The sequence below is a fragment of the Patella vulgata genome, chromosome 8 (genome assembly GCF_932274485.2).
Source record: "Patella vulgata chromosome 8, xgPatVulg1.2, whole genome shotgun sequence".
Lineage (NCBI taxonomy): Eukaryota > Metazoa > Mollusca > Gastropoda > Patellidae > Patella > Patella vulgata.
This window is the reverse complement of record NC_065886.2, coordinates 7,562,383-7,587,210: the sequence shown is the minus strand read 5'-3', so window position 1 is coordinate 7,587,210 and position 24,828 is coordinate 7,562,383. Positions and strand designations below refer to the sequence as shown.

Below are 24,828 nucleotides of genomic sequence, written 5' to 3'. Positions count from 1 at the left end.
GTTAATATTTCTAGCTCATTAAGCCGCATCAATGTCATCCTTATCAGTGATTGTCGCGGCCAAGCAAATATTCACTGCGGATCAGTGTGGGAGAGATGGGGTTTAATATCCACTCGGCACAACTAGGTCATTAACATATGGACCATATGATTCAATTTTATTCAAATAATACACTTGCACGTAGGGACCCAGAGAAAACCCAGAAGGTTGGACAGGCAACCCTACTCCTTGTCAGGTACAACCGGGTAATCAAAACCATGTCACTTGACAGACCTTAGGATCCAAAACGCATGTTAGGTCATTCAACCATCCCCCCACCCCAGCTGTCATTAGTACACCCACCCCTAACAAGAATAACAATAACGCATATAAAAATAGTTTATACATGAATTATTAATTTATTTTCTAATTTTACGTATATTATACATGTGTTTCAACCCATGTTGCACTAGTTATGCCCCCATCCCCGTTAGACCAGGGTGGCGTTCTTACTGCGCTGCTGCGACCGTACGGGGACCAGAAAATGCACAAGGTCGCCGGCAAACGTTAACACAACGCGAGAAAATGTCCAAAAAAAGTTCTCGTAGCTTTCCAGGTCAGATCACAGAATCTTGGCGTTTGTTTTGAACATGCTCAAGATAAACACTGTATGGCGTATGCCCGTCTTCATTAGCCCAGTTTAGGAGCAGAACAGTAGGACGTTAAACCCCATTTTATTTCATTTCTATTTAAAAATAGTTCAGTATAATTTGTATACATTGTAAATAAACATGTATATTTGAAATAGATAAACTACAGCAAAAACAACCATGTTAAGTATACAAGGACAGCCTGTGGGTAGTTAATATACCAGGCCCACTCTCACTCCACAGATCAGCAATAAACCATATAACATATGACTGATTCTGTAGCTCACAATGTTTTAATTCAGTCTTGGTGCCTGTTTCACGAAATTTTAGCTAAAATAAAATCCAAATTTTAGTAATTTGATTGGATAATATTAGACTGATTGTAGTGCTTAGCCAATCAGAATTGAAGTATCTACTAAAATTTGGATTTTATCTTTAGTTAAGATTTCGTGAAACCGGACCCTGGTTGCCCCTTCTCGCTCCACACACAGATCAGCACCGAACCATATAACACACATGTACATGTAACATATGACTGTGATTCTATAGTCCACAATGTTTTAATCAAGTTTTGGTTGCCCAGTCTCACTCCCCAGATCAGCAACAAACCATACGACTGATTCTGTAACCCACAATGTTTTAATCCAGTCCTGGTTGCCCACTCTCACTCCACAGATCAGCAACAAACCATAGCACCTTTATCACAACTTGAAAAAAAAAAACCCAACAAGTGATAATATGTCTCTTCACACACATAACAAGTTTTTCTTCAATGAAGACACAACAGCTTTAACAAACAAACACCACACGAGAAGTAGTCTTTGTTTTCATTCTATATTCACTCTTCACTACTAAAGTCACGCACTCATGCCTGTATTATATTTATCAAACGTTGCTCTTCTCCGTCTCTTTGTCATACTCGTCTCTTTACATTCTCACTTTAAACACAATTCTGTAAAAAAAAACAATGCAAATTAATATGGAACTTAATTTTAAAACACAAAAATTTAAATAATTATGCATATAAATTTCATAGAGATCAGAGAATAATTCTGGAAGTAATTAACAGAAATGACTGGAATCCAAAAAGCTTATTTGTTTGACTAATGTAAATGATGTACATAAATGTCATAGGGAAGGGAGGTTTTCTACAAAGTAAAACAAGGACCATAACTCTGACAGTAATTCATGAGAATTGTTGTAAAGCCACAAGTTTGGACAGGCGTCTTTACTCCTACTTATTGACACGATCAAGCTGGAAATCAAACCCGAGTGCTATAGGGTTAAAGGTCAAGCGGTGGAGGAGAGTAGAAAGCAGCGTTTCTGGTACTAAAAGACTTCCAGGAAGGATGAATAGAACCATTTAGGGTGGTTTTGAGTGGTCTCAGTACTAAAGGTCAAGCTATGGAGGAAAGTCGAAAGCAGCGTTTCTGGCACTAAAAGACTTCCAGGAAGGATGTATGATAGAACCATTTATGGTGGTTTTGGGCGGTCTAAGTGCTAAAGGTCAAGCTATGGAGGAAAGTAGAAAGCAGCCTTTCTGGCACTAAAAGACTTCCAGGAAGAACCTATTATAAATTATAGGGCCTTTTTACTAGTTGGGGACACCACAGTTGTGCTTGTGATGGGCGGTCTAAGGACCCTAGTTAGGGCGGTTTTGGGCGGTCTAAGTGCTAAAAGGTCAAGCTATGGAGGAAAGTAGAAAGCAGCGTTTCTGGCACTAAAGACTTCCAGGAAGAAAGTAAGATAAGACCATTTACTACTTGCTGGGGACACCACAGCTGTGCTAGTTAGGGTGATTTGGGGCTGTCTAAGTGCTAAAAGGTCAAGCTGTGGAGGAAGGTAGAAAGTGTTTCTGGTACTATAAGACTTCCAGGAAAAACATATTACAGGACCATTTATATACTAGTTGGGGACACCACAGATGTGCTTGTGACGGGTGGTTAGGGTGGTTTTGGGTTCTCTAAGTGCTAAAAAGTCAAGCTGTAGATGAGGGTAGAAAGCAGCCTTTCTGGCACTAAAAAGACTTCCAGGAAGAAAGTAAGATAGGACCATTTACTACTTGTTGGGGACACCACAGCTGTGCTAGTTAGGGTGATTTTGGGCTGAGTGCTAAAAGGTCAAGCTGTGGAGGAAAGTAGAAAGCAGCATTTCTGGCACTAAAAGACTTCCAGGAAGAATGTAAACTTACCAATAATATTCTTTGTGTTTGGATTTATCTGATTTCTGTCGAGGTTTCTGTGAACGATTTGATTTTTTCGATTGTCCTTTCTCATTGGGTTTCTTTACGTTCAGTAATGGATGAATCTCTAGAAAATATTTAAAATAAAAAACACAATAAAGTACAGCACATCTTTTTACACAAGATGAATACTCGGTCCCCAACATCCTGTACCCTTGGACGAAATCCAATTTATTAAAATATATGAATCTAACAAATTTTAAATACTAAAGTATAATAAAAGGTTGATGTACAAAATTTCAGAATCAAAAGCTAAATCTGATTAAATCACAGATCCTATTTCGTTTTGTTTTTTTAATAGTTCAAACTTTCGTTTTACTTGTCTTTACTACACTAGGATCAGGAGGATTTTAGTTGATGTGAGGAATGACCCAATGAAACGATCTGTTACGACGACTTCTTGGCGCACCATGTACGGAACTGTGGGTAAACAACTAGAAATGTCAACGCTGATTGATTAATAAATGTCTGAAGTCATAGGGTCAAAAGCCACTCGTACGACCCCTGACGTGACCTTCCAGTACAACTGGTCAGATCTTCATGTAGTGTAGGCCATCGAAAGTATAAAAAAAAACGAAACGAAATATAGATCTGTATTTTAATCAGATTGGTCTACACTAAAACTATGTCATATTGGTTTTTAAGGCACGCCCTTCATTAATGTCTTTGAGTTGTTCCTCGGGGCATATGTTGAGTTGTTTATTAGGGCATATCTTGAGTTGATCCTCGGGGCTTATCTTGAGTTGTTCCTCGGGGCATATCTTGAGTTGTTCCTCGGGGCATATCTTGAGTTGTTCCTCTGGGCATATCTTGAGTTGATCCTCGGGGCTTATCTTGAGTTGTTCCTCGGGGCATATCTTGAGTTGAGAGGGGATGGGGGGGGGAGGCGGGTGTAACGTTCACTCAACACAAACTATGTCATTTCGGGACTAACATAAGGTTCAATTTTATTTCAATAGGGGTCTTTAGCAGTGGAGGATACCGGAGAACCTGAGAAAACCCACAAGGTTGGACGGGCGACCTTACTCCTTGTCAAGTAGAACTGGAGAATCGAAACCACGCCAGTTGACTCAATGACAGACTTTTTGATCTATATCTAAAGATTTGGGTTTTATTATGGCTGACTACTCACCATCTAGAGGAGCCCCGGGTAGATCAATATCTAAAGATTTGGTTTTCTTCTTTTTAGGAGATGGTGAAACGTCAGAATTGGAGTGACCTCTCTTCTTTTCATTCATGGGTGTTTCTTCTGGTGGCTGAAAGATTTGTGTAAGAAACAAAAGTTAATGGTTTGTTATCACCTTTTATACAAAGCTTAATGGTCCACTCTGATTTCTGGAGCATAAAGTCCACTATAGATCTTAAAGGTCCTCTATGAAGCTTGGTGGTCCACTAGAAAAGTCGGCTGTAAAGCTTAAAGGTCCACTATGAAGCTTAAAGGTTGATTAGAAAGTTTAAAGAACCACTATGAAGCTTAAAGGTCCACTATGAAGCTAAAAGGTCGACTAGAAAGCTTAAAGGTCGACTAGAAAGTTTAAAGGTCCACTATGAAGCTTAAAGGTCCACTAGAAAGTTTAAAGGTCCACTAGAAAGTTTAAAGGTCCACTATGAAGCTTAAAGACCCACTATGAAGCTTAACTAGGAAGCTTAAAGGTCCATTATGAAGCTTAAAGGTCCAATAAGAAGCTTAAAGGTCCATTAAGAAGCTTAAAGGTCCAAAAGGTCCACTATGAAGCTTAAAGGTCCACTAGAAAACTTAAAGGTCCACTAGAAAGTTTAAAGGTCCATTATCACATACAAAGCTTAAAGGTCCATTACTATATATAAAAAGCTTAGGTTCATTATTATATAAAGCTTAAGGGTCCGTACACAGCTTAAAGGTCCATTACCACATACAAAGCTTAAAGGCACATCACCACATACCAAGCTTAAAGGCCCATTACCACATATGACTGTTACTTGCACATTTCAGTGACATGAATACACAAACATTTTTACATATACATGTAGTGATAGACTAATAATAAAGCCATGAAATATACTAATAATACTCACAATCACTGGGTTACAAGACATTAATGTTATTCCAATGCAGTTTTACTTATATACAGAGAGACAAGAGACAAAAATAGAAATGGAGAGAGAGAGAGAGAGAGAGAGAGGTGGGGTGTGATATCCACTCAACAAAAATGAGGTAATTTTGTTAGTAATATGGTTCAGTTTTATTTCAATAATTTTCATGTGCGTAGTGGTCTTTAGCAATGAGAAGAAACCAGAAGACTCATCAGAGGAAATCCACAACATTGGGTAGGCGGTGACTTGACCCATTAACAGACCTTATAATCATAAGTGTATACGTTAAACCATTTGGCCATCCAACCCCACAGGTCAAAATAAGCTGTAGGAAACAAAATCAAGATAACAAAGGTAGATAATCCACCGGTCTGGATCCACTGGTCAATTACGCAATTTTACCATGATCTCGTCTAATGGTTAAGATGCAGCTATATTTTTAAGCTAACTCTTCCAAACACATGTTCCACTGTTCATCATGTATTTTGTCACACTGATCAGCAGTGAATTTTCGCTAGGCCGCTACAATCACTGATAAGGATGACATCGATGCGACTTAATGAGCCAGAAATATTAATTTTTTCCTGCGACAAATTAAATTCTAAAACATTTTTTTTATGTTTTGGAAAAATAAATAAAGGCGTTTGACGTATTTGTAGGTAAAAATTATTTCCTATTTAGTGTAAATTCGGATTTAAATGACTAAAAGGCAGCATTCTGCCCGAAGCAGTAACGTCTTATGTAAACAATGCACGCGCCATTCAGCCATTGGCGCTGCGTGCTGTGACGGCACGTGTTAAAGGCAGTCATCATTGACAGAGATATTACTAGACTCGTAATTCTCTGTGAAACAGATTGGTATTTTGTACATGGTGAACAGTCCATTTGCTGATTACAGTATTTCTTAGGACTTCGAATTTTGTCTGATAGTTTGGATTGTTCTTAAGCCTGGCGCACACTATGCGACAACTTAAGCGACGAGTCTGGCGACAAATATCGCCTCAATTTAAGTGGATTGCGCACACTACACGACGACTTTGGAGATCATGGAAAAAACACTGTGTAAATTCATTTTAGTCGTCATCGCGTTGAATACTTCAATTAATATTGTTTTGTACATGATGATCAGGCAGCGGCGTAGCCGTCTTAGTACCATGCCCGTCGAGTGCAGTGCGTTTATAGTATTATAAGTAACTAGCTCAAATTGGGCGACTCTTGCATGTATAGAAAAACAAGCTACGTGAGGATGAGTCCAGAAATATTCCAGACAATCCTAAATATAATCAATCCTCTCATTACCAAACAAACAACCAAGATGAGACAACCAATAAGCCCAGGTGGGCGATCGACGGTCACTCTCCGTTTCACGCTACAGGTACTAGAAAAATAACGCCCATTCTAATTACCATCCACGAATCATAGGACTATATTATTATTGAGTATATTGCTATATAGACGGAATAATCCGCTCGTGCCTACCATATGTATTCGACGGCTTTGCCAGAATTCCAAACTTGATTTCGATTAGTTAGTTAGTTAGGGCTAAATTAGATTACCCGAGTCACTTAATATTATACATGCAACAGAAAAAAATTCTGAGAAATCTTGTGTGTGGTTATGTCACATGAGAAGAATAACCAAAAGTGATTGGCTTAATAGGTGAATTTATTTCTTCGTTGTCGCTTAACTTGACGCCGAGGTGAGCACATTACACGATTTGTTGCCGATGAAGCGATGACTTGGGCGATCATATCAAACAAGTCTGATATCGGCGACGAAATATCGCTTGCGATCGAGTGTGCACACTAGGCGAGTTTTTGATTTTTCATCGTCGGCGACCGAAATCGCCTATGTCGTCGCGTAGTGTGCGCCAGGCTTTACTTGGCTTTTTTTCTATTTCTATTCAATTTGATTAAAAAGAGGTCTATCAAAAGATTTTACCAAACATTTCCAGGTGGCACTGGCTTGTTCATACTGATGGCAGGAAGACGCAAAATGTTGCAAAAATTTTAATTCATCATAATTACTTAACAAAATTGAACCAGTTTTAGAGATTCAGTTTCCACAATCATGTAATTAGAAAATGATTTAAGATCCCTTTAAGGGACATTATGGGAGATTGGATAAAGATCTGACAGTTCTAGCTATAATAGTTAAAAAATAAATAACGTAAAAAGGAATATGCTGAAAATATCAGTCAAATTGATCCACTCTGAACCAAGATATTGGTGATTGAATTTTAGGTCAACATTCTTAAAGTCAGTATGATAAAAAATTGTCTCGATTATCCATTTTGACGTTAAATCATCCATCACAAAATGTATTCAAATCCAGTAAACATCTCAGGCTAGCGATGGTATCAAGAGTTGATTATGGTCTGGATAAGTTAATTAATGTCTAATTAATAATTTAGATAACAATTCAGGCCTATAGAAAGGCCTAAAATAGGCAGATTTAGATCTTGCATAATGTACCAGTTATATTTTCATTTTGTGAAATGGAGTTTATTAACGTCCTACTGTTCTGCTCCGAACTGGGCCAATGAAGACAGACATACGCCATACAGTGTGCTATGAAGGAAATTTTGCCCGGGCAGCGGCACTATTGCCTACTCTTATATTGAATTCCAACTGCCAAGGGATCTTTTACGTGCATTCCAATGTATACACAGGACCTCGGTTTTTCGTCTTTCCCAAAGGACTAGACAGCTGTCCTTGTCAGGCCCTCCGTTCTGCACCACTGACAAGGGGAAACCACGTCGGAAAATCGGGATGAACTTTCTTGGTCAATGCAGGTATCGAACATCCGACCTCCAGACTACCGAGCCAGCGTCTTACCCACTTAGCCACGTGATCCCTGATTTTCATTTTGTTTTCTTAAAGACACATTCTCATGAAAGTATTTATAGGATAGTTATTTCCAATAATAGCATGGCAAATTTGGTCTAAATGGAAAGTAGAGACAACCAGTCTTATTAGAAAAATACTGGATTCACTGAAAAACACCCATGAGGCAAGCACTGGGCAAAAATGTCAGGGTATCACTAATTGGCAACCCTACGGCTTATTATCTGCCAGCTTGAAAAAGATGTTGGCAGAAGATAATGCAAGAATTTACTTAGGGTTCAATATGTATGGCAAATGTTTAGTAATATATTCTGAAAATGGACCCTCCCTTAATCAAGTTACATATGGCTTCTAAGAATAGATCTTTTATATCTTGTGGTATTTCCTTGCGAATACAATGTTTTGAGAGGAATATGAAGCACATTTTTGATAGATTAGTTAATTTGAATATGTTTTTAGTCCAATTATATCATCAAAACACCCAGTTTGATAATCAACGACTTTGATAAATCAACTCTCCACATATTAAACCAATTGTCATGCTGATTGGTTGATGCAGATCCCATCAATTTAGTTCAAGATGTTCCAAAATACTATTTAAGCTCACTTACTGGACCTGTTGTGAATAATCGGTAAGCTGAGATGGGTTTTTAATTACAGGATTATCAAAATTATCGTTAAATGTGCTAATTACTCGGATTATGAACCAGATGGCCAATTCTGACTAAGGTATGATTCTTATTGTAGCTGACAAGCAAGTTAATTGACTTTTTAATCAATCAGCTGTTTTATCAATCAGCCTTTACAAACATCAAGCTGATGATAGGCAGACTAAAATCACATAAGCTAATTAAGATACCTGCTTTTAACAAAGATAGCAAGCATCAGTTACCTGACTTAACTAATGCAACTCAAACACCTGGAATAGGTAAGCAGGATAGGAATCTAGCAAACTAAGAAGGGTTTATAAAAATACTATGGCAGAGAAGGAAGGTATAAAGCTTACTAAAAACATCTGCTTACTAAAAAAATTCACTTAGACTTTTGTAAAGCACCAGAGTTTGAAAATTGTTGAGTCCAGTGGCTGTCAGTTCTTTGTGAATACACGATTCAGATGGCTATCAGTGTTTTTGTGAATACACGTTTTAGATGGATAAGAATTGAATATAAATACTGTTTTGAATAACCCCAAATCACAAGATTTAGAGAATTGATCATGAAATTTATCGTACTAAGTGCAGCATTTTGTTTGATTAGACCTAATTCTAATTTCTCTGACAATAGCTTTAGGAATACAGAGATTTGTGGATCACAAGCAAATTCTCATTTGCAAAACAAATTTAGGAGAGTGTAATTGGTTGTTGGGAAGAGGTATCAAATGAAATGAAATGGGATTTAAGTTCCTATTGAACAATGAGTTATTTAATTTTAGTTCATAAATCTTTGTTTTAAATTTTAAAATATAATGTACAGGTTTCTAAATTCCAAACAATAATGAGAGAGAGATAGAGAAACCACATGTCTCCGCCCCCCCCCAAATGATAACGAGAGAGGGAGATAATCCCTGACCCCCTTCCCGCTCTTCAAATGATAATGAGAGAGGGAGATAATTCCCCCCCCCCTTTCAAATGAGAGACGGAGATACCCCCCCCCTCACTTTAAATGTTAATGAGAGAGATATAGAAAAAGGGGATATAACCCCCCCCCCCCACCTTAAAATGATAAAGGGAGATATCTCCCCACCCCCTTCACTTTAAATGTTAATGAGAGAGATATAGAAAAAACACCCGTTCCACCCTCACCCCCCTCTCGAAATGATAATGATTTTCTAAGATTCTAAAAAACTCTGATGCACTACACAAATCTAAATTGAAACTTAAGTTATTTAAGCTAATCAAAGGAGCGAATGAAGCAAGCCAGGAATTTTTAAAACTAAATATATCTTATTACAATTACCCGTGTGGTCACTGTAGCCGGTTTTCTCTAAAGTAAATATACAGTCACACAATATTTATATAAAAAAAAAAAAAATAAAAGAAATAAAAATGAAGAATGATAGAAAAGTTGATATTAATACAATAACTACGTCATGTTAACCAGAGCTTTCATTTCAAACATTTTTTCCAGCCAGTCGGTCATTTTTTGACATATCTTGTTTACATTTGAAATACAAGATATTTTCTACAAACAATTTGGCTCTTTTAACATCATCTCAATTTTTTTTTTATATATTTTTAAGTGTTTTTACACATAAAAACTATAATTTCAATTTTGGCCTACATATTAGGTTTTCAAGGTTAAATTCATTGTTTATGGTACCTTGGTTAAACATGATATTTTTTTCAAAAGAATTTGACAATTTTTAACATTATCCATTTTTTGATATACAGTGGACTCTGTCAATTACGACATGGTACGGGATCGATACAATATGCTGAATTACACAGCATGTCGTTAAACAGCATGTAGGAGTACCTTCGAATATCTGAAGTATTATATTCTAATGCACCCTCGAATACCCAGAACTTAAAATATGATAACGCTTTCTGTACATTCACACATTGTGAACACAATATTATAATGATAGTGACTCTTCAGCTCAGCAATTTAAATATAATGTCGCTGTATTTGACGTGAGAAACTGAAATCAAATACCAAGTGCCCTCTTACAAAAACCGACACATGTTTTATGCTTACTGATAATTAATTGGTGATTGCTTGTCAGTTAACACCTACTGATTGAAGGACGGATTATCCATTGTTAATTGTACGCAAATCGTGTGACGGGATGTGATTGATATCGTAATTCGGAATATTCAGAATCAGGACTACTCAAAACTTTTTGGGTTGAAGTAATAGGGAAATAAATCGGGCCATGACAGATTTCACAGAATGGCGTTGTTATTAGATGTCGGAAGTGACAAGAGTCCACTGTATATATTTTAAATGTATTAACTGTATTTTATCTAAAATACGACATGTAATTTGACTGACAGTTAAGATCTCTTGCCGGTCAATTTCACATGTCAATCAGTCAAGACTGGTCAGCATGAATGAAACAAGAGCCCTCGTGTTAACAATTCTACAAGAAATACAACAGACACAATCTCATTAAAACACAGATCCTATTTCATTTCGGTTTTTTTATAGGTCAAAATTTAGTTTTACTTGTCTTTACTACACTAGGATCTGGAAGAGTTGTTATATAACAGGCGTTCTGGATGGCGTGAGGGATTAGCCAATGAAATCATGTTACGGCGACTAAACCCCTAAAACGTCAATACTGATTGATTAATCAATCAATCAATAAGGTCAAAAGCCACTCGTACGACCCCTGATGTGACCTCTCACTACAACTGGTCAGATCTTCATGTAGTGTAGGCCATCGAAATTATAAAGAAAACGAAACGAAATATAGATCTGTATTTAAATCCGATTGCAACAGACACAGAAACTATATTAAAACATAAAAAGACAAAATACACCTATTAGAAAGATTGGTTAAAAGAGTATATCTGGGACAACTCCTTCAAACAGTTGTCGTAAAATAAACATCACAACATTTACTACTATATATATATATATAATATCATGCATGCACTACTGAGTATTATAACTTTTAGGGGAGAAAATAAATATTAGTTTAAGTACAGTGAAATCTTACTATTAAGGCCAGTCATGGAACTGCTCTTAATAGTGAGGTGGAATCCTATGAACAGATTCGATATATTCTTTAAAAATTTGCAAGGCTGAATTAAGCTTACATGGGGCCCCAGACTGAAAGAAACAGTGAAATGGGGGCATATTCTGGTAATTGTCCCCCACACTCACACAAATACAATTTGTAGGTCAGTATGATGCACTGTAACCCGGGTATCATTTAATCTTGTGTATTTAGCACTAATTTCTTTCACATTCATTCAATATCAAATCTTTGTTTAAAAATTCGTAAAAATCATTTAAAGTCACCCAAAATCAGCTGTGGGGGGAAACCGGAGGTCCCACAGAAAACCCACAAGGTTGGTCAAGGGGCCCTACTCCTTGCCTTGTGGGATCGAAACCATGCCAGTTGACTCAATGATAGATGTTCTGGTCTAAAGTGCACATATACAATCATTTGATCCCCACCCCACCCACCTAGGTGTGATTAGAATCGTAATGTATTCAGTATGTGGGGATATTTTCTTGTTCGATCTGCTTTAGCTTTGTTGTCACTAAGTCTGGTGTTTATTCGATGGGACTTAGAAGACTAAAACTAGACTATTCCATCAAGTTTTCCAATGATGTGTACTACAAAGGGAGTTAACTCACCAAATCTGTATGTACTGCCCAGCCTTCTTCTGGTTCCTCTATTTCAGGTGAAACGTGTAAATATAGTAATGCTGAGTTATCTTCACTTTCTTCATCACTAGATCAACAAAATAAATTAAAATAGGTAGTCTACAGGCTCAGTGCAGGGGGGGGCGGGAGCAAAACCAGACCCATCATTAGCTCAGATCGGAGGCTCTGTGCGGAGGGATGTCCATCAAATGGTGAATTTAGCAAGTTTACATTTATTTTGATGAAAGAGTGACTAGTTTTGATCATTTTCAGCATGTTTTCATGATACAAGAATGGCTGGTATTTACTTTCCGTGTAAAAGAATTCATTTGACCTTTGACCCAGAATATCTCGAAAACGCCCCAAGGGCGGACTGATTACCATTCGGCATCGTATTCTAAGCAAAATTTTGGTATAGAAAAGTTGGGTCTGTTTTTGTGCCCATTTGATGGACACCCCATAGCGCACTGAGCCTCCGGTCTAGGGGTTTAACATACTACTTTTCTGCTCCATCTGAGCTTATTATGACGACGGAGATGGATGCGTTATGAGGGAAATTTTACTCGGAGTACAGTGCAACAGCCTATTCTTATTTCAAATTTTATGTCCCATTCAAATGACTCAACGATATTCTTTGCCAGACCCTCCATCCTGGCAAGGAGCAAACAAGTCGGAAACCCAGAAGAACTTTTTCGGTCAACAAAGGGATCTAGCCAGGGACCTCCAAGTTAGCAAGCCAGTGCCTTTTCACTCAGTCGCGATACGATATGTGTTTCAATTCGGGTGCTACAATATGATTTGTATCGCAATTCATAACCAGGTCAATATACACCAAGTAAACAACAGGATAAATGAATAATTGGTATTTTAGGGGTGATTATTTTCCGTTTCAGAAAATAGCAAATTCCGATTTAAGTATTTTTAATTCCGTTATTTTCCGTTTCAGAGCTGACCATATTCCGTTTTTTCGAGATAAAATGATATTTTATGAATAAATGAATAAAACATCTTAAAATGCCTTTTATTACAAAGCGGATCATTTTAAACCAATGATAACAAATGTTGAATTGTGAATGACTTGTAATGTTCAATGACTAGTTATTCTTTAAACCTGTTTCCCGAATTAAATAACAGAAAATTACATCTTGTGAGCTCGTTTCATCTTTTTAGCAGACGAAGCCATTTTTCTCAGCTGCTAGTTGTAGTCGCGATTTATCCAGACATCTTCATAGTTACTACCGTTTCTTCGAGAATAAGGGCTGGATTCACAAGGCTACGGTATATTTGTGATGTCACGTGGTTAATGCGGATAAACACGAGTCACGAGCCCGGCAGTAAAATAAGAAGTAAATGAAACGATTTTTACTTTTATGAAGTGACAGATGTTTTTTTTTAAGACATATATATACATTACAATGTTTAATTCAAGTTAAACTACAGAGTAATTGTATACAGGGATACATGAAAGACGGGTTTTCGTTTCGATTAAAATTATGATTCCTAAATGATGAAATGAAAGTTGCTAAATACTAAAATAGACAGTAACAAAACCACGCGATATCATTCAATATTTCCGATTTTTATGAATAAAAAGATGAAATACTTGGATAACTGCAAAATTGTTTTGAGTTTGTGTTTAGTATCAGCAAATATCGGCTTTTCCGTCTTTTTCCGTGTGAGATTTCAAATTCCGTTTTGAGTGGACAATTCCGCGATTTCCGCGTTTTTTCCGCGATCACGGAAAATCATCACCCCTAGTATTTTTAGTCCTGCCGGTGTCGAAGAAATAAAACTGTTTTATATCACGATACTGATGTAGATCATAATAAGGACCAAAACAATTTAATGGATAATGTGTGACACTGTGACAAGGAGAGAGAGAGAGAGAAATGGGGTTTAACGTCCACTCGACACAAACTAGGTCATTTCGGGACTAACATATGGTTTAATTTTTTTATTTACATAATTCGCTTGCGCGTAGGGGTCTTTAGCAGTGGGAGGAAACCGGAGGCCCTGGAGAAAACCCACGAGGTTGGACAGGCGACCCTACTCCTTGCCACGTACAACCAGGGATTCGAAACCACGCCAGTCGACTCAATGACAGACTTTATGATACAGCGCGCGCACGCTAACCATTCAGCCATCCAACCCCCCTGCATGAGTAAGTAACCTGTCACTCTTAATTATCCTTGTCACAGGGGGGGGTTGGATGGCTGAATGGTTAGCTTGCACGCGCTGTATCATAAAGTCTGTCATTGAGTCGACTGGCGTGGTTTCGAATCCCTGGTTGTACGTGGCAAGGAGTAGGGTCGCCTGTCCAACCTCGTGGGTTTTCTCCGGGTCCTCCGGTTTCCTCCCACTGCTAAAGACCCCTACGCGGAAGCGAATTATGTAAATAAAATTAAACCATATGTTAGTCCCGAAATGACCTAGTTTGTGTCGAGTGGACGTTAAACCCCATTTCTCTCTCTCTCTTACTCATGCAACAAAAAAAATAAATCAAAAAATATAAATTTCGTAAAAAATCATAAGAGGATGAATCGCAGAATCAACGATACATATATATCGTGCCAGCACTAGTCAGATGAAAGAGCAGTAAAACTCAATATTACCTGCTAACAAATGCTTGAATTGGTTCAACTGTTGTAACGTCTACTTCATAATCCTCTTCCTCCTTACCTTAAATACAAACAAATATTTATTTTAAAAATTAGTTAAAACTCTGTATTTTGATAAGAAATGGTGAGACTCGGAATACGCCGATTGGTTGTTTTGTGTGCATGCTTTTGAATATTATGAATTGTAATTCTTTAATTTAATGAGATTCCAACAAAGTTGTTGTTGTTGTTGTTTGTTTCCCTCTCCCAGTCTGACTATAGCATCAAATGTATTATTCATCGCATTACAGACCATGGTGGTGAGCTAATAGAATTTTTATCAGCCCTGCCTTTGCAATGTCACCAAACATCTTGTAAAACAAATGTTCATGTTCATAGACAACTAGAGTATCTTAAATCAATATTTTTTTTGGTATATTTACCATTTTGATTTTCTTCTTTTTCTTTATCTTCATCTTCAAGATCAAACTCGGATTCATGTTCCTCGTATTCTACATTCTCATCTAATTCTTTAAAATCAGGAGCAAAGGCTGACCAATTCTCCTGCAAAAATAATATATAACGAAATAAAACATCAAAACAAGATTAAAACAGTCAGGTAAGAGAGAGAGAGAGAGAGAGAGAGAGAGAGAGAGAGTTTAATGTCCACTGACACAAACTAGGTCATTTTGGGACTAACATATGGTTCAATTTTATTTCAATAATTCGTTTGCTGACAGGGGTCTTTACCAGTGGGAGGAAACCGGAGGACCCGGAGAAAACTAACAAGGTTGGACAGGTGACCCTACTCCTTGTCACGTACAACCAGGGAATCAAAACCATGCCAGCTAACTCAATGACAGACCTTATGATACAACGCGCGGGCTAACTGTTCGGCCATCCCATCGGGTATGAATAACTAACCCATAACAGTCGCCAACAGCGCAGAAACAACAAGATAAAGTTGGGCAAAAAATCAATTTTTCATAAACATATATCCTGGATTTGTTTTTGGTTTTAGTGTCTTAGGTGACAGTTTTTAACAAGCAATTAAAGTTTCATTTTGGCTGGAATATAACGATATTTTCTAGTCCATAAAAACTAAAACTAAAACATACATTATGCAAAATCTGCCTACCGCAGGTCTTACTTTAGGCCTTAAATGTTATCTAAATTATTAATTAGACATTAATTAACTTATCAAGACCATAGCATCGTTAGCCTGCGATATTTAGTAGGTTTTCTGATGGATGATTTATCGTAACAACAGTAGTAATGGCGAACGAGGCTAGCCTAATATCTTCGTTCAGAGTGGAGCAATTTGACAGAAATTTTCAGCATATTATCTTTACATTATCTATTTTGTAACTATTATAGCGAGAACTATTAAGTTCTTTATCTAATCTCCCATAATGCCCCTTTCATGATGATCCAACTTACAACTTGATTTTGAGCCCAGATAGAAACTAGGCCACTTGATATAGATACTATTATAGGTCGTACAGGATGCCACTGAAAAAAAAATAAAACAAACTTTATTTTGAATACAATGGATAAAAACACATCTCCCTTGATATTTAACTCTGTACCTTGATGGTTAATAGAAAATTCAAAGTATCACAGTATGAAATAATATTATACAAGATTACTGAAGATGAATGAAATGAAATGGGGTTTAATGTCCTACTGTTCTGTATCGACTGCACTAATGAAGACAGCCACATGTCATACAGTGTGCCACGAGGTAAATTCAACTGTCAAGGGCTGTTTTGATGTGAATTTTAACACCTACAGTGGCGTTTCTGTCCAAGATTCTTTTCCACCATCCCTTGACAACTGAAGGCCAATACGGATTCATCTTAAAGAGTTCATTGCCCTCTCGGCTAGACCACCATATCCCCCGCACACCCTGACCACTAGACTATGACCCTCACAATATCCCTACTACTAGATTACGACATCCCCCAAAATCCTGCCCGCTAGACCAGAAGACATCCCCCAAACCCCCGACTGCTAGACTAACACGCACCCCAATGCCCCTACCTTCAAACTACTCCATCACGAATGGCTTTCCTGACTGTTAGACTGCACAACCACACCCCCATCCTCAACCATTCGACTACCAACCCCAATGGCCCGATCATTAGACTACCAACCCCAATGGCCCGATCATTAGACTACCAACCCCAGTGTCCCGATCATTAGACTACCAACCCCAATGCCCCGATCATTAGACTACCAACCCCAATGCCCCGATCATTAGACTAGCAGAACCTCTACCGTTGTTCTGTGTAAATGAAAATTACATACCACAACATCTAAGAGAAGTTCTCCTTTTGTTCCATGTAAAATTTTAACAAGATTTCCCACTCCTTTCTCCCAGATATACAGAGAATGTTGCCGTGCTGATCCTGCTACGATGTATTCACCATCACCAGAAAAACAACATTTCTTCCATAAAGTTCTGAAATAAAAAAAGAACAAACATTATTATGTGTTCAAATAAAACAGGAGAGTTGATTTGTTTGTTCGGAGAAGGAGTAGGGTTGCCTGTCCAACTTAGTGTGTTTTCTCAGGGTTCTCTGCTTTCATCCAACTGCTAAAGACTCCTACACTCAAGCCTGAACGTGACAAGCTGTAGGGCTTTCTGTCCAACGTGGTGGGTTATCTGGTTTCCTCTAACTGCTAAAGACTCCTACACTCAAGCCTGAACGTGACAAGCTGTAGGGCTTTCTGTCCAACGTGGTGGGTTATCTGGTTTCCTCTAACTGCTAAAGACTCATACACTCAAGCCTGAACGTGACAAGCTGTAGGGCTTTCTGTCCAACGTGGTGGGTTATCTGGTTTCCTCTAACTGCTAAAGACTCCTACACTCAAGCCTGAACGTGACAAGCTGTAGGGCTTTCTGTCCAACGTGGTGGGTTATCTGGTTTCCTCTAACTGCTAAAGACTCATACACTCAAGCCTGAACGTGACAAACTGTAGGGCTTTCTGTCCAACGTGGTGGGTTATCTGGTTTCCTCTAACTGCTAAAGACTCATACACTCAAGCCTGAACGTGACAAGCTGTAGGGTTTTCTGTCCAACGTGGTGGGTTATCTGGTTTCCTCTAACTGCTAAAGACTCATACACTCAAATGGGATTTATGAAATAAAAAGGACCATGTTTTTCACAATAATGAGGTAATATAAGGTGGTATTGAGTAGTATTTGGCAGTACTGAGTTAGTATTGGGTGAGCATTGGGTAGTATTGTATAGTACTGAGTTAGTACTGGGTAGTATTGGGTTAGTATTGAGTGATATTGAGTTAGTATTGGGGGGGTAGTGGGTAGTACTGGTTTGTACTGTGGGTGGAATTGGGTAGTACTGTGAATATTAATATCAACATTACACTGGAGAATAACTTACTTGTTGACTAAATCTTGTAGTTTTTGTATTGGCTCTGGTTCTCCACCACGACCACACGCCAGAATCTCTCCACTCTCATAAACACGAATAATACGATCAGCAGAATTCACCAAAAAACAACTGAAAAAAAAAAACAACAGATGAATTTATGTCATGCTGCGTCGTCAAACAGTAAATGTTTATAGCCTTAAGGCCCTGATTTAAACTAACATTGCTCATTAGAGTAAGCTTCCTTGAGTAGACGAGAACATCTTGTCTTGCGCTTTGTTTTGCAACAGGTTAGTTTTGACTCTTAAATAAATGTCTTCCCAGAAAATATGAAATGAAATGGGGTTTAACGTCCTACTGTTCTACTCCAACAGGCCTAATGAAGACGGGCATATGCCATATAGAGTGCTATAAGGGAAATTTTGGCTGGACAATGGCGCTACAGCCTACTCTTACTTTGAATTACAACTGCCAAGGGATCTTTCACTTGCACGTCAATGTGTACACGGGGACCTCAGTTATTTGTCCCATCCAAACGACTATACATTGTCCTTTGCCAAGCCTTCAGCCCTGCACCACCAGAAAATCCTAATGAACTTTCTCAGACAACGCAGGTTAGTGAGCCAATGTCTTACCCACTGGGGAGAAAAAAGAAACCTGACTTATTAAATATATTTAAAGCTGGTGTATCCCATTGATGCAGACACCCAAGATAAGTTGTAAAAGTATGCACTATACATGTAAACTATACTGTCAAATATTTAGTTCCCCTCTCTGTTCTACTCTAGTTATTCAGATGGTAGGAAAAACAAAGGTCCCATGTTCAAGATGGCAAGCACAAAGAACTAAGTCGCATGTTCACGACGATATGCACAACTGTCCCAGGGTCAGATGGAATTTAATGAATAGACGCAAATGTCACTATATATACTTGTCTTCATTAGCTCGATTGGTGCAGAAAAGTAGGATGTTAAACCTCATTTCTGTTTAAAATTGACAGGCGTGGATCCGGTGAGGGGCTCACCCTGCGCACGCCCCACCCCCCCTTATATTCTTGCAGGAAAGGAATTAACAGTCAGTATAGGTTGGAAGTCGTAATCTACTCCCAAAAGAGCCGGTTGGTGACTTGGTTGATTGCTGCACGCCCCCCCCACCCTTTCTGAAAATCCTGGATCCGCCCCTAATTGACATAACAAGATCAGACGTAATGAACTCAACAGTAATATATTTACTTCCCTCTTTGTTCAACCCCAACTTAACAACGTCTACTTACTTTCCACGTCTCGCAAATTCTATTGATTTTATCGCTGTTGTATTTAATGTTCCTGTTGTTACTTTAAACGATGCAACCATATCTAGCTTCTTTATCGTAAATACCAAAATCTGGAATAAAATCAAAATGAATTTATAAACACGGAAAGAACAAATAAAACTTAATAAATTATAATGATTTCACGGATAAAATTAATTTGATAACAATATCAATGATTTGATGGACAAAACTACCTGATTTATCTATGAAATCAAGGGCCAGGGTCCTGTTTCACGAAATTTTAGCTAAAATAAAATCCAAATTTGAGTAATTTGATTGGATAATATTAGATTGATTTTAGTGCCTAGCCAATCAAAATTGAAGTATCTACTAAAATGTGGATTTTATCTTTAGTTAAGATTTCGAGAAACAGGGCCCAGGGCTGTAACCATTGGAAATCGTTAAAGTCAATCGGACAGTAACTAAGGGGATAACCTAGCGGTCTAGAGTATTCGGACGAGAACAGTAGGATGTTAAACCCAATTTCATTTCTTCTCTAGAGTATCATGCTTCAACACTTCTGTTCCCTACGCATATTTTAAAACAAGACCACTTGTCAAAATGTATGTTAAACACTGCAAACATAAACAACATGATAATTTGGACAACATAGAGCGTGAGAAATGGGGTTTAACATCCACTCGACCCAAACTGAGTCATTTCGGGACTAACATATGGTTCAGTTTTATCCCATCAAGGTTCCACGAAGTTGGACTGGCAACCCTACTGCTTGTCATGTACAACCAGGGATTCGAAACCACGCTAGTTGACTCAATGACAGACCTTATGATGCAATGCGCACGCGTTAACCATTCAGCCACCAACCCCCCCTTTAGACAAAAGACAGGGGCTATAACAATATATGATCACATTTTAATGGGCGTATATAAAAGTTTTAATACTAAATAATGAAGTGTCAACAAGCAGGGACTTAAAAGCCGATGCCTGCCCCATTGTATTTGTCACTTTTAAGAATTCAAAACTTAAGTCAGTACATTGTGGATGATGTATCAAGACTTTAACATATTGTTTTAATAGTAAACATGTAAATCAAATTGCAAATGGTCACACCATATTCATTTTTTTACTTAACAACAAGGGAAGACAACTCACCCTTCCTTTAGCATTACCAGTGTATATATATTTTCCTCTTCTATCAAAAGAAGCCACAATATTCAAATCAGACTGGAATAAAGAGAGGTAAGCAGTTTAACAAATCAGCAGCGATTGTTTTTGTATCCATTATCCATATATAGTATGTAAATATACTGTAGAGAGAGAGAGAGGGAGTAACATCCCCTTGACACGAACAAGGTCATTTTGGGACTAACATATGGTTCAATTGTATTTCAATAATTCGCTGTAGGGGTCTTTAGCAGTGTGAGGAAACCGGAAGACCCAGAGAAAACCCACGAGGTTGGGCAGGCGACCCTACTCCTTGTGACATACAACCGGGGAATCAAAACCAAACCAGTTGACTCAATGACAGACTTTATGATACAACGTGCACGCACTAACCATACAGCTATCCAACCACACTTTACTCAAGAGAGCTAAAGATGTATTATATAAGATTTAGATAAACAGTAAACGCCTCTCCCCACCCCTCTCTCTGTGTCCCTATAAACCCCTTTCCCTACCCAACGCCCTCTGTCGCTATAATCAATAGCCACCTCTCCCTGTCCCACTCCCTCTAATCACTAAACGAGAGCCCTTTAATAAATAGTAAACACATTTCCCCACCCACCACATCTGCCACTATAAATAAAATAAACAACTTACATCATCATCAAGGGGGATAATCTGGTGCGTTCCGTTAATGTTCATTAAAACAGCTGCATGTTTCATGGGACAAACAATAAATCGGGTACTGTAAATAATAATAGAGATAGCACTAAACAATATCACAACATCAAAATAATATAGAGACATAACTATACAATAACACATGAAAAGTTATAAGAGTAACTTTTGAACCACAAACTGGAAGCAAATGAAATGCGATTTAATTTTATACTTTTCTCCTTTGACTGGGCTAATGAATACAGGCAGCACTACAGTCAGATGTGTACATGAGAACTTAATTATATAGTCGTCTAAAACGTGGGAACTTAATTATATAGTCGTCTAAAACATGGGAACTTAATTATATAGTCGTCTAAAACATGGAACCTTAATTATATAGTCGTCTAAAACATGGAACCTTAATTATATGGTCATCTAAAACATGGGACCTTAATTATATAGTCGTCTAAAACATGGGACCTTAATTATACAGTCGTCTAAAACATGGTATATCGATCATATAGTAGTCTAAATTATGAATATGGCACTGCTGTGGATAATTCAGTATTAACACACTTTATAAATTATGATATCATTATTATGAATATGGCACTGCTGTGGTTAATTCAGTATTAACACGTTTTATAAATTACGATATCATTATTATGAATATGGTGGTGCTGTGGTTAATTTCAGTATTAACATGCTTTATAAATGCCGATATATTATTTTTACCTATCTCTAGGATGAAACTGTACTTTTAAAACTGGTGAAGGAAATCTGAATATCTTATCACTTTCACCGGTCATTATTGTCCATAGTGATACGGTATTATCTGTTGCTGCTGTTAATAACTTGTGTCCATCTCGACTCCAACTACAATATATAGATTATAGCAAATAAAGTACTTCTATCTTTACGGTAGATAAATACATAAAAGATAAAGATATGTCTAGTTAAAAATAATCAACTACTATTATTTTTTTCATTTTGATATACAGTAGATTCTGTATTAAGCAGCCACTCGAGGCATTTTTCATGACTGATTGCCAGGCCTGGAAATAACGGTTTTAGATGTACCTGACAAAATGTCAAGCACTAATGAAATCGTACCTGACATTTTCAACTTAGTGCCGGACATGTATTAATCAATACAAAAGACAAATCAGTGCCGGACAAAATGACAGGCATCAGAGGTATTTTGTGATCGACAAGCTGGAATCTGTGCCTGACATTGTCTGTGACGGGTGCCTTATTTCTAGGATTGCTGGCCGCTTAATGGGAGTGACCTATTAATAAAATCTCAGTGTTTGTTAGTGCTGACACCATGTAAATTTTATGCTTGGATGCATTGGGAGTAAACATCAGTAAATTTGGTCGTCGCTGAAACTTGCTTGGAACGAAAATCTTTTTACTCAAATCCCTGATATAACTTTACTGAATAGGAGTGGCTGCGCGTACAGATTCTACTGTATACATCAAATCTTATGCCAGCCGTCTGCTCTTAAACATACATTATTCAAGAGCTAAATCTGCCCATTGTAGGTCTTTCTTTAGGCCTGAAATGTTATGTAAATTATCAATTAGGCATTTATTAACATGACAATCTCGATGCCATCTTATGGGTCTGATTTTCAACAGATTTGAATACGAGCTGCCGTTCAACGCCTGTTGATGATTAATCGTAAAAATGACAATCGAGGCTACTAGTGTTAGTAAAATGAGTATTTCTCGCCTCAGATTGAAGTAATTTGACTGGAAATTTCAGCATATTCCTGTTACATTATCTATTTTTTTAACTATTATAGTGAGAACACTGTCAGCTCTTTATTTTATCTTACATAAGGTCTATATATATTATATATATATATAACACAATTACATAACTGAGTGTGTGTGAAATAGCTTTATTTAACTGAATTAGCCCATCTTCAAATTCTTACCTTAATGAACAAACGGGATGTACATGGGCGTTGATAACTTTAGCGATACCTCTTGTCAGGAAATCCCAGATAACAATACGTCCATCGTTACAGCCAACAGCTAATAAGGTACCATGTCTGTTAAAGGCACAAGTTATAGCAATACTGACACAATCTAACGTACCATCAAACTCCTGTAAATATTAACATATTATTACGATTGATAAAAATAATATGGGACAATCTAACGTACCATCAAACTCCTGTAAATATAAATACATTACCATTGATCAAAATACATGTAGTATGGGACAATCTAACGGACCATCAGGCTGTTGTAAATAGATTAAAATGAAATGTGGTTAAATGTCCTACTTTTCTGCTCCAACTGGGTTAATGTAGACTGGAGAAGGGCATAAGTCATTAGTGTGCTAAATGTAAGAGGAAAATTTTGCACGGACAACGGTGCTAAGGCCTACTTTTACATCAAATTCTAACTGCCAAGTTTCTTTGAACGTGCACCCAAATCTATACATAGGAGCAGCTTGTTTTTTTTGGTACCATCCAAAGGACTATACATTGTCCCTTCCAAGGCCCACACTGTCCTGCACCACTGACAAGGGGGGAACCACGCCGGAACATCCTGATGAACTTTCTCAGTCAATGCAGGGATCAAACACGGGGCCTGCAGGTTAGCAAGCCAATGTCTTACTTACTGAGCCACCCTGGGTCCCCTATTAATTAAATGGGGTTTAACGTCCTACACCAATTAAAGAACATCAGTGACGTGATGATCAGACAAAATTTCTGTAATAAAAAGTTATGAACATTGCAAAAAATTAGAATCTTCAGTCATATTTTTCTTTGTCTACCTATAAAAACTAAAACTGATTAATTTTGTTACATCTTTGTGTAGCTGACTTTCTTAAATTTGTGCGTTGGTCAATGTCTAGTAGATTGTAATAATGAAAAGGCTATTTGACAAAAATGTACCTGTTTTTACCATCATGTTGTGTCACATATAGTCTATAGGTTGAAGTTAAGAGGTAATAGCCTATTTTATCATGTACAGATTCATTCCCTTCATGCTTGAAGTGTTAGGCTGCATGCCGGAACTCTGTAATCATTTTCATCTAAATCGGACATACTCTGCAGACTTGGAATTTAGATTCCACTTGACACAAACTAGGTCATTTCGGGATCAAAATATATGGTTCAATAATTTGCTTGTGCGTAGGGCTCTTTAGCTGTGGGAGGAAACCTGAGGAACCGGAGAAAACCCACGAAGTTCTCAATGGAAGACTTTATGATCTAATGTGCACACGTTAAACCATATTGTCAGTCAACTCCCCTGCCTTAATAGACATGATATGACAATAAAAAGGTTGAAGTAGAATTAAAACCTCACAAACAAACAACAGATCTGTCAGAAATAATGCGTAATTTCAATTCTATAAATCGACCGCCTTTTTGACAAACGAAAAACAACATACCTCCGGGTGATTCTGTCCAAACGACTCTGAAAAAAGAAAATTATAATTTATATGAGCTTAAGTAACAATATATAGATCTAGTTGGCAATAAAACGATAATAATTTACACAATTCATAATATTTACCTAATAATTCCAAATTCATTGTGAATTTTATACCAACAGGAAATAAACATTCCTACTTCCGTTTTCTAGCGCATGAGCATTCCCGTTCA

The 24,828-nt window shown here is 37.6% G+C and overlaps 1 protein-coding gene across 2 annotated transcripts; it reads right to left on the bottom strand.

Annotated features, from left to right (window-relative positions):
- Positions 1-375: 375 nt before the first annotated feature.
- Positions 376-24,828, bottom strand: LOC126829316 (retinoblastoma-binding protein 5 homolog). Of its 2 annotated transcripts, XM_050559099.2 has the most exons (17): positions 24,740-24,828; positions 24,615-24,640; positions 23,143-23,315; positions 21,935-22,075; positions 21,197-21,284; positions 20,528-20,599; positions 19,376-19,485; positions 18,115-18,234; positions 17,018-17,171; positions 16,148-16,219; positions 15,151-15,271; positions 14,723-14,789; positions 12,102-12,198; positions 9,747-9,773; positions 4,004-4,127; positions 2,821-2,938; positions 376-1,581 (listed from the first exon to the last, which is right to left on the bottom strand). In XM_050559099.2, coding segments are annotated over exons 1-17 (1,530 nt in total). In that variant the 5' UTR covers positions 24,759-24,828; the 3' UTR covers positions 376-1,580. The 2 variants fall into 2 exon arrangements, with proteins under 2 accessions (XP_050415056.1, XP_050415057.1); XM_050559100.2 differs by lacking the exon at positions 9,747-9,773 and having other exon boundaries at positions 24,740-24,773.

Excerpts from the sequence above, each read along its gene's own strand:
- LOC126829316 (XM_050559099.2), bottom strand. Across the intron at positions 9,774-12,101 it reads GGGCAGTACATACAGATTTG|AGAAAACCGGCTACAGTGAC; the intron begins GTGAGTTAACTC and ends TATTTACTTTAG. Across the intron at positions 2,939-4,003 it reads ACCCGGGGCTCCTCTAGATG|AGATTCATCCATTACTGAAC; the intron begins GTGAGTAGTCAG and ends AATATTTTCTAG.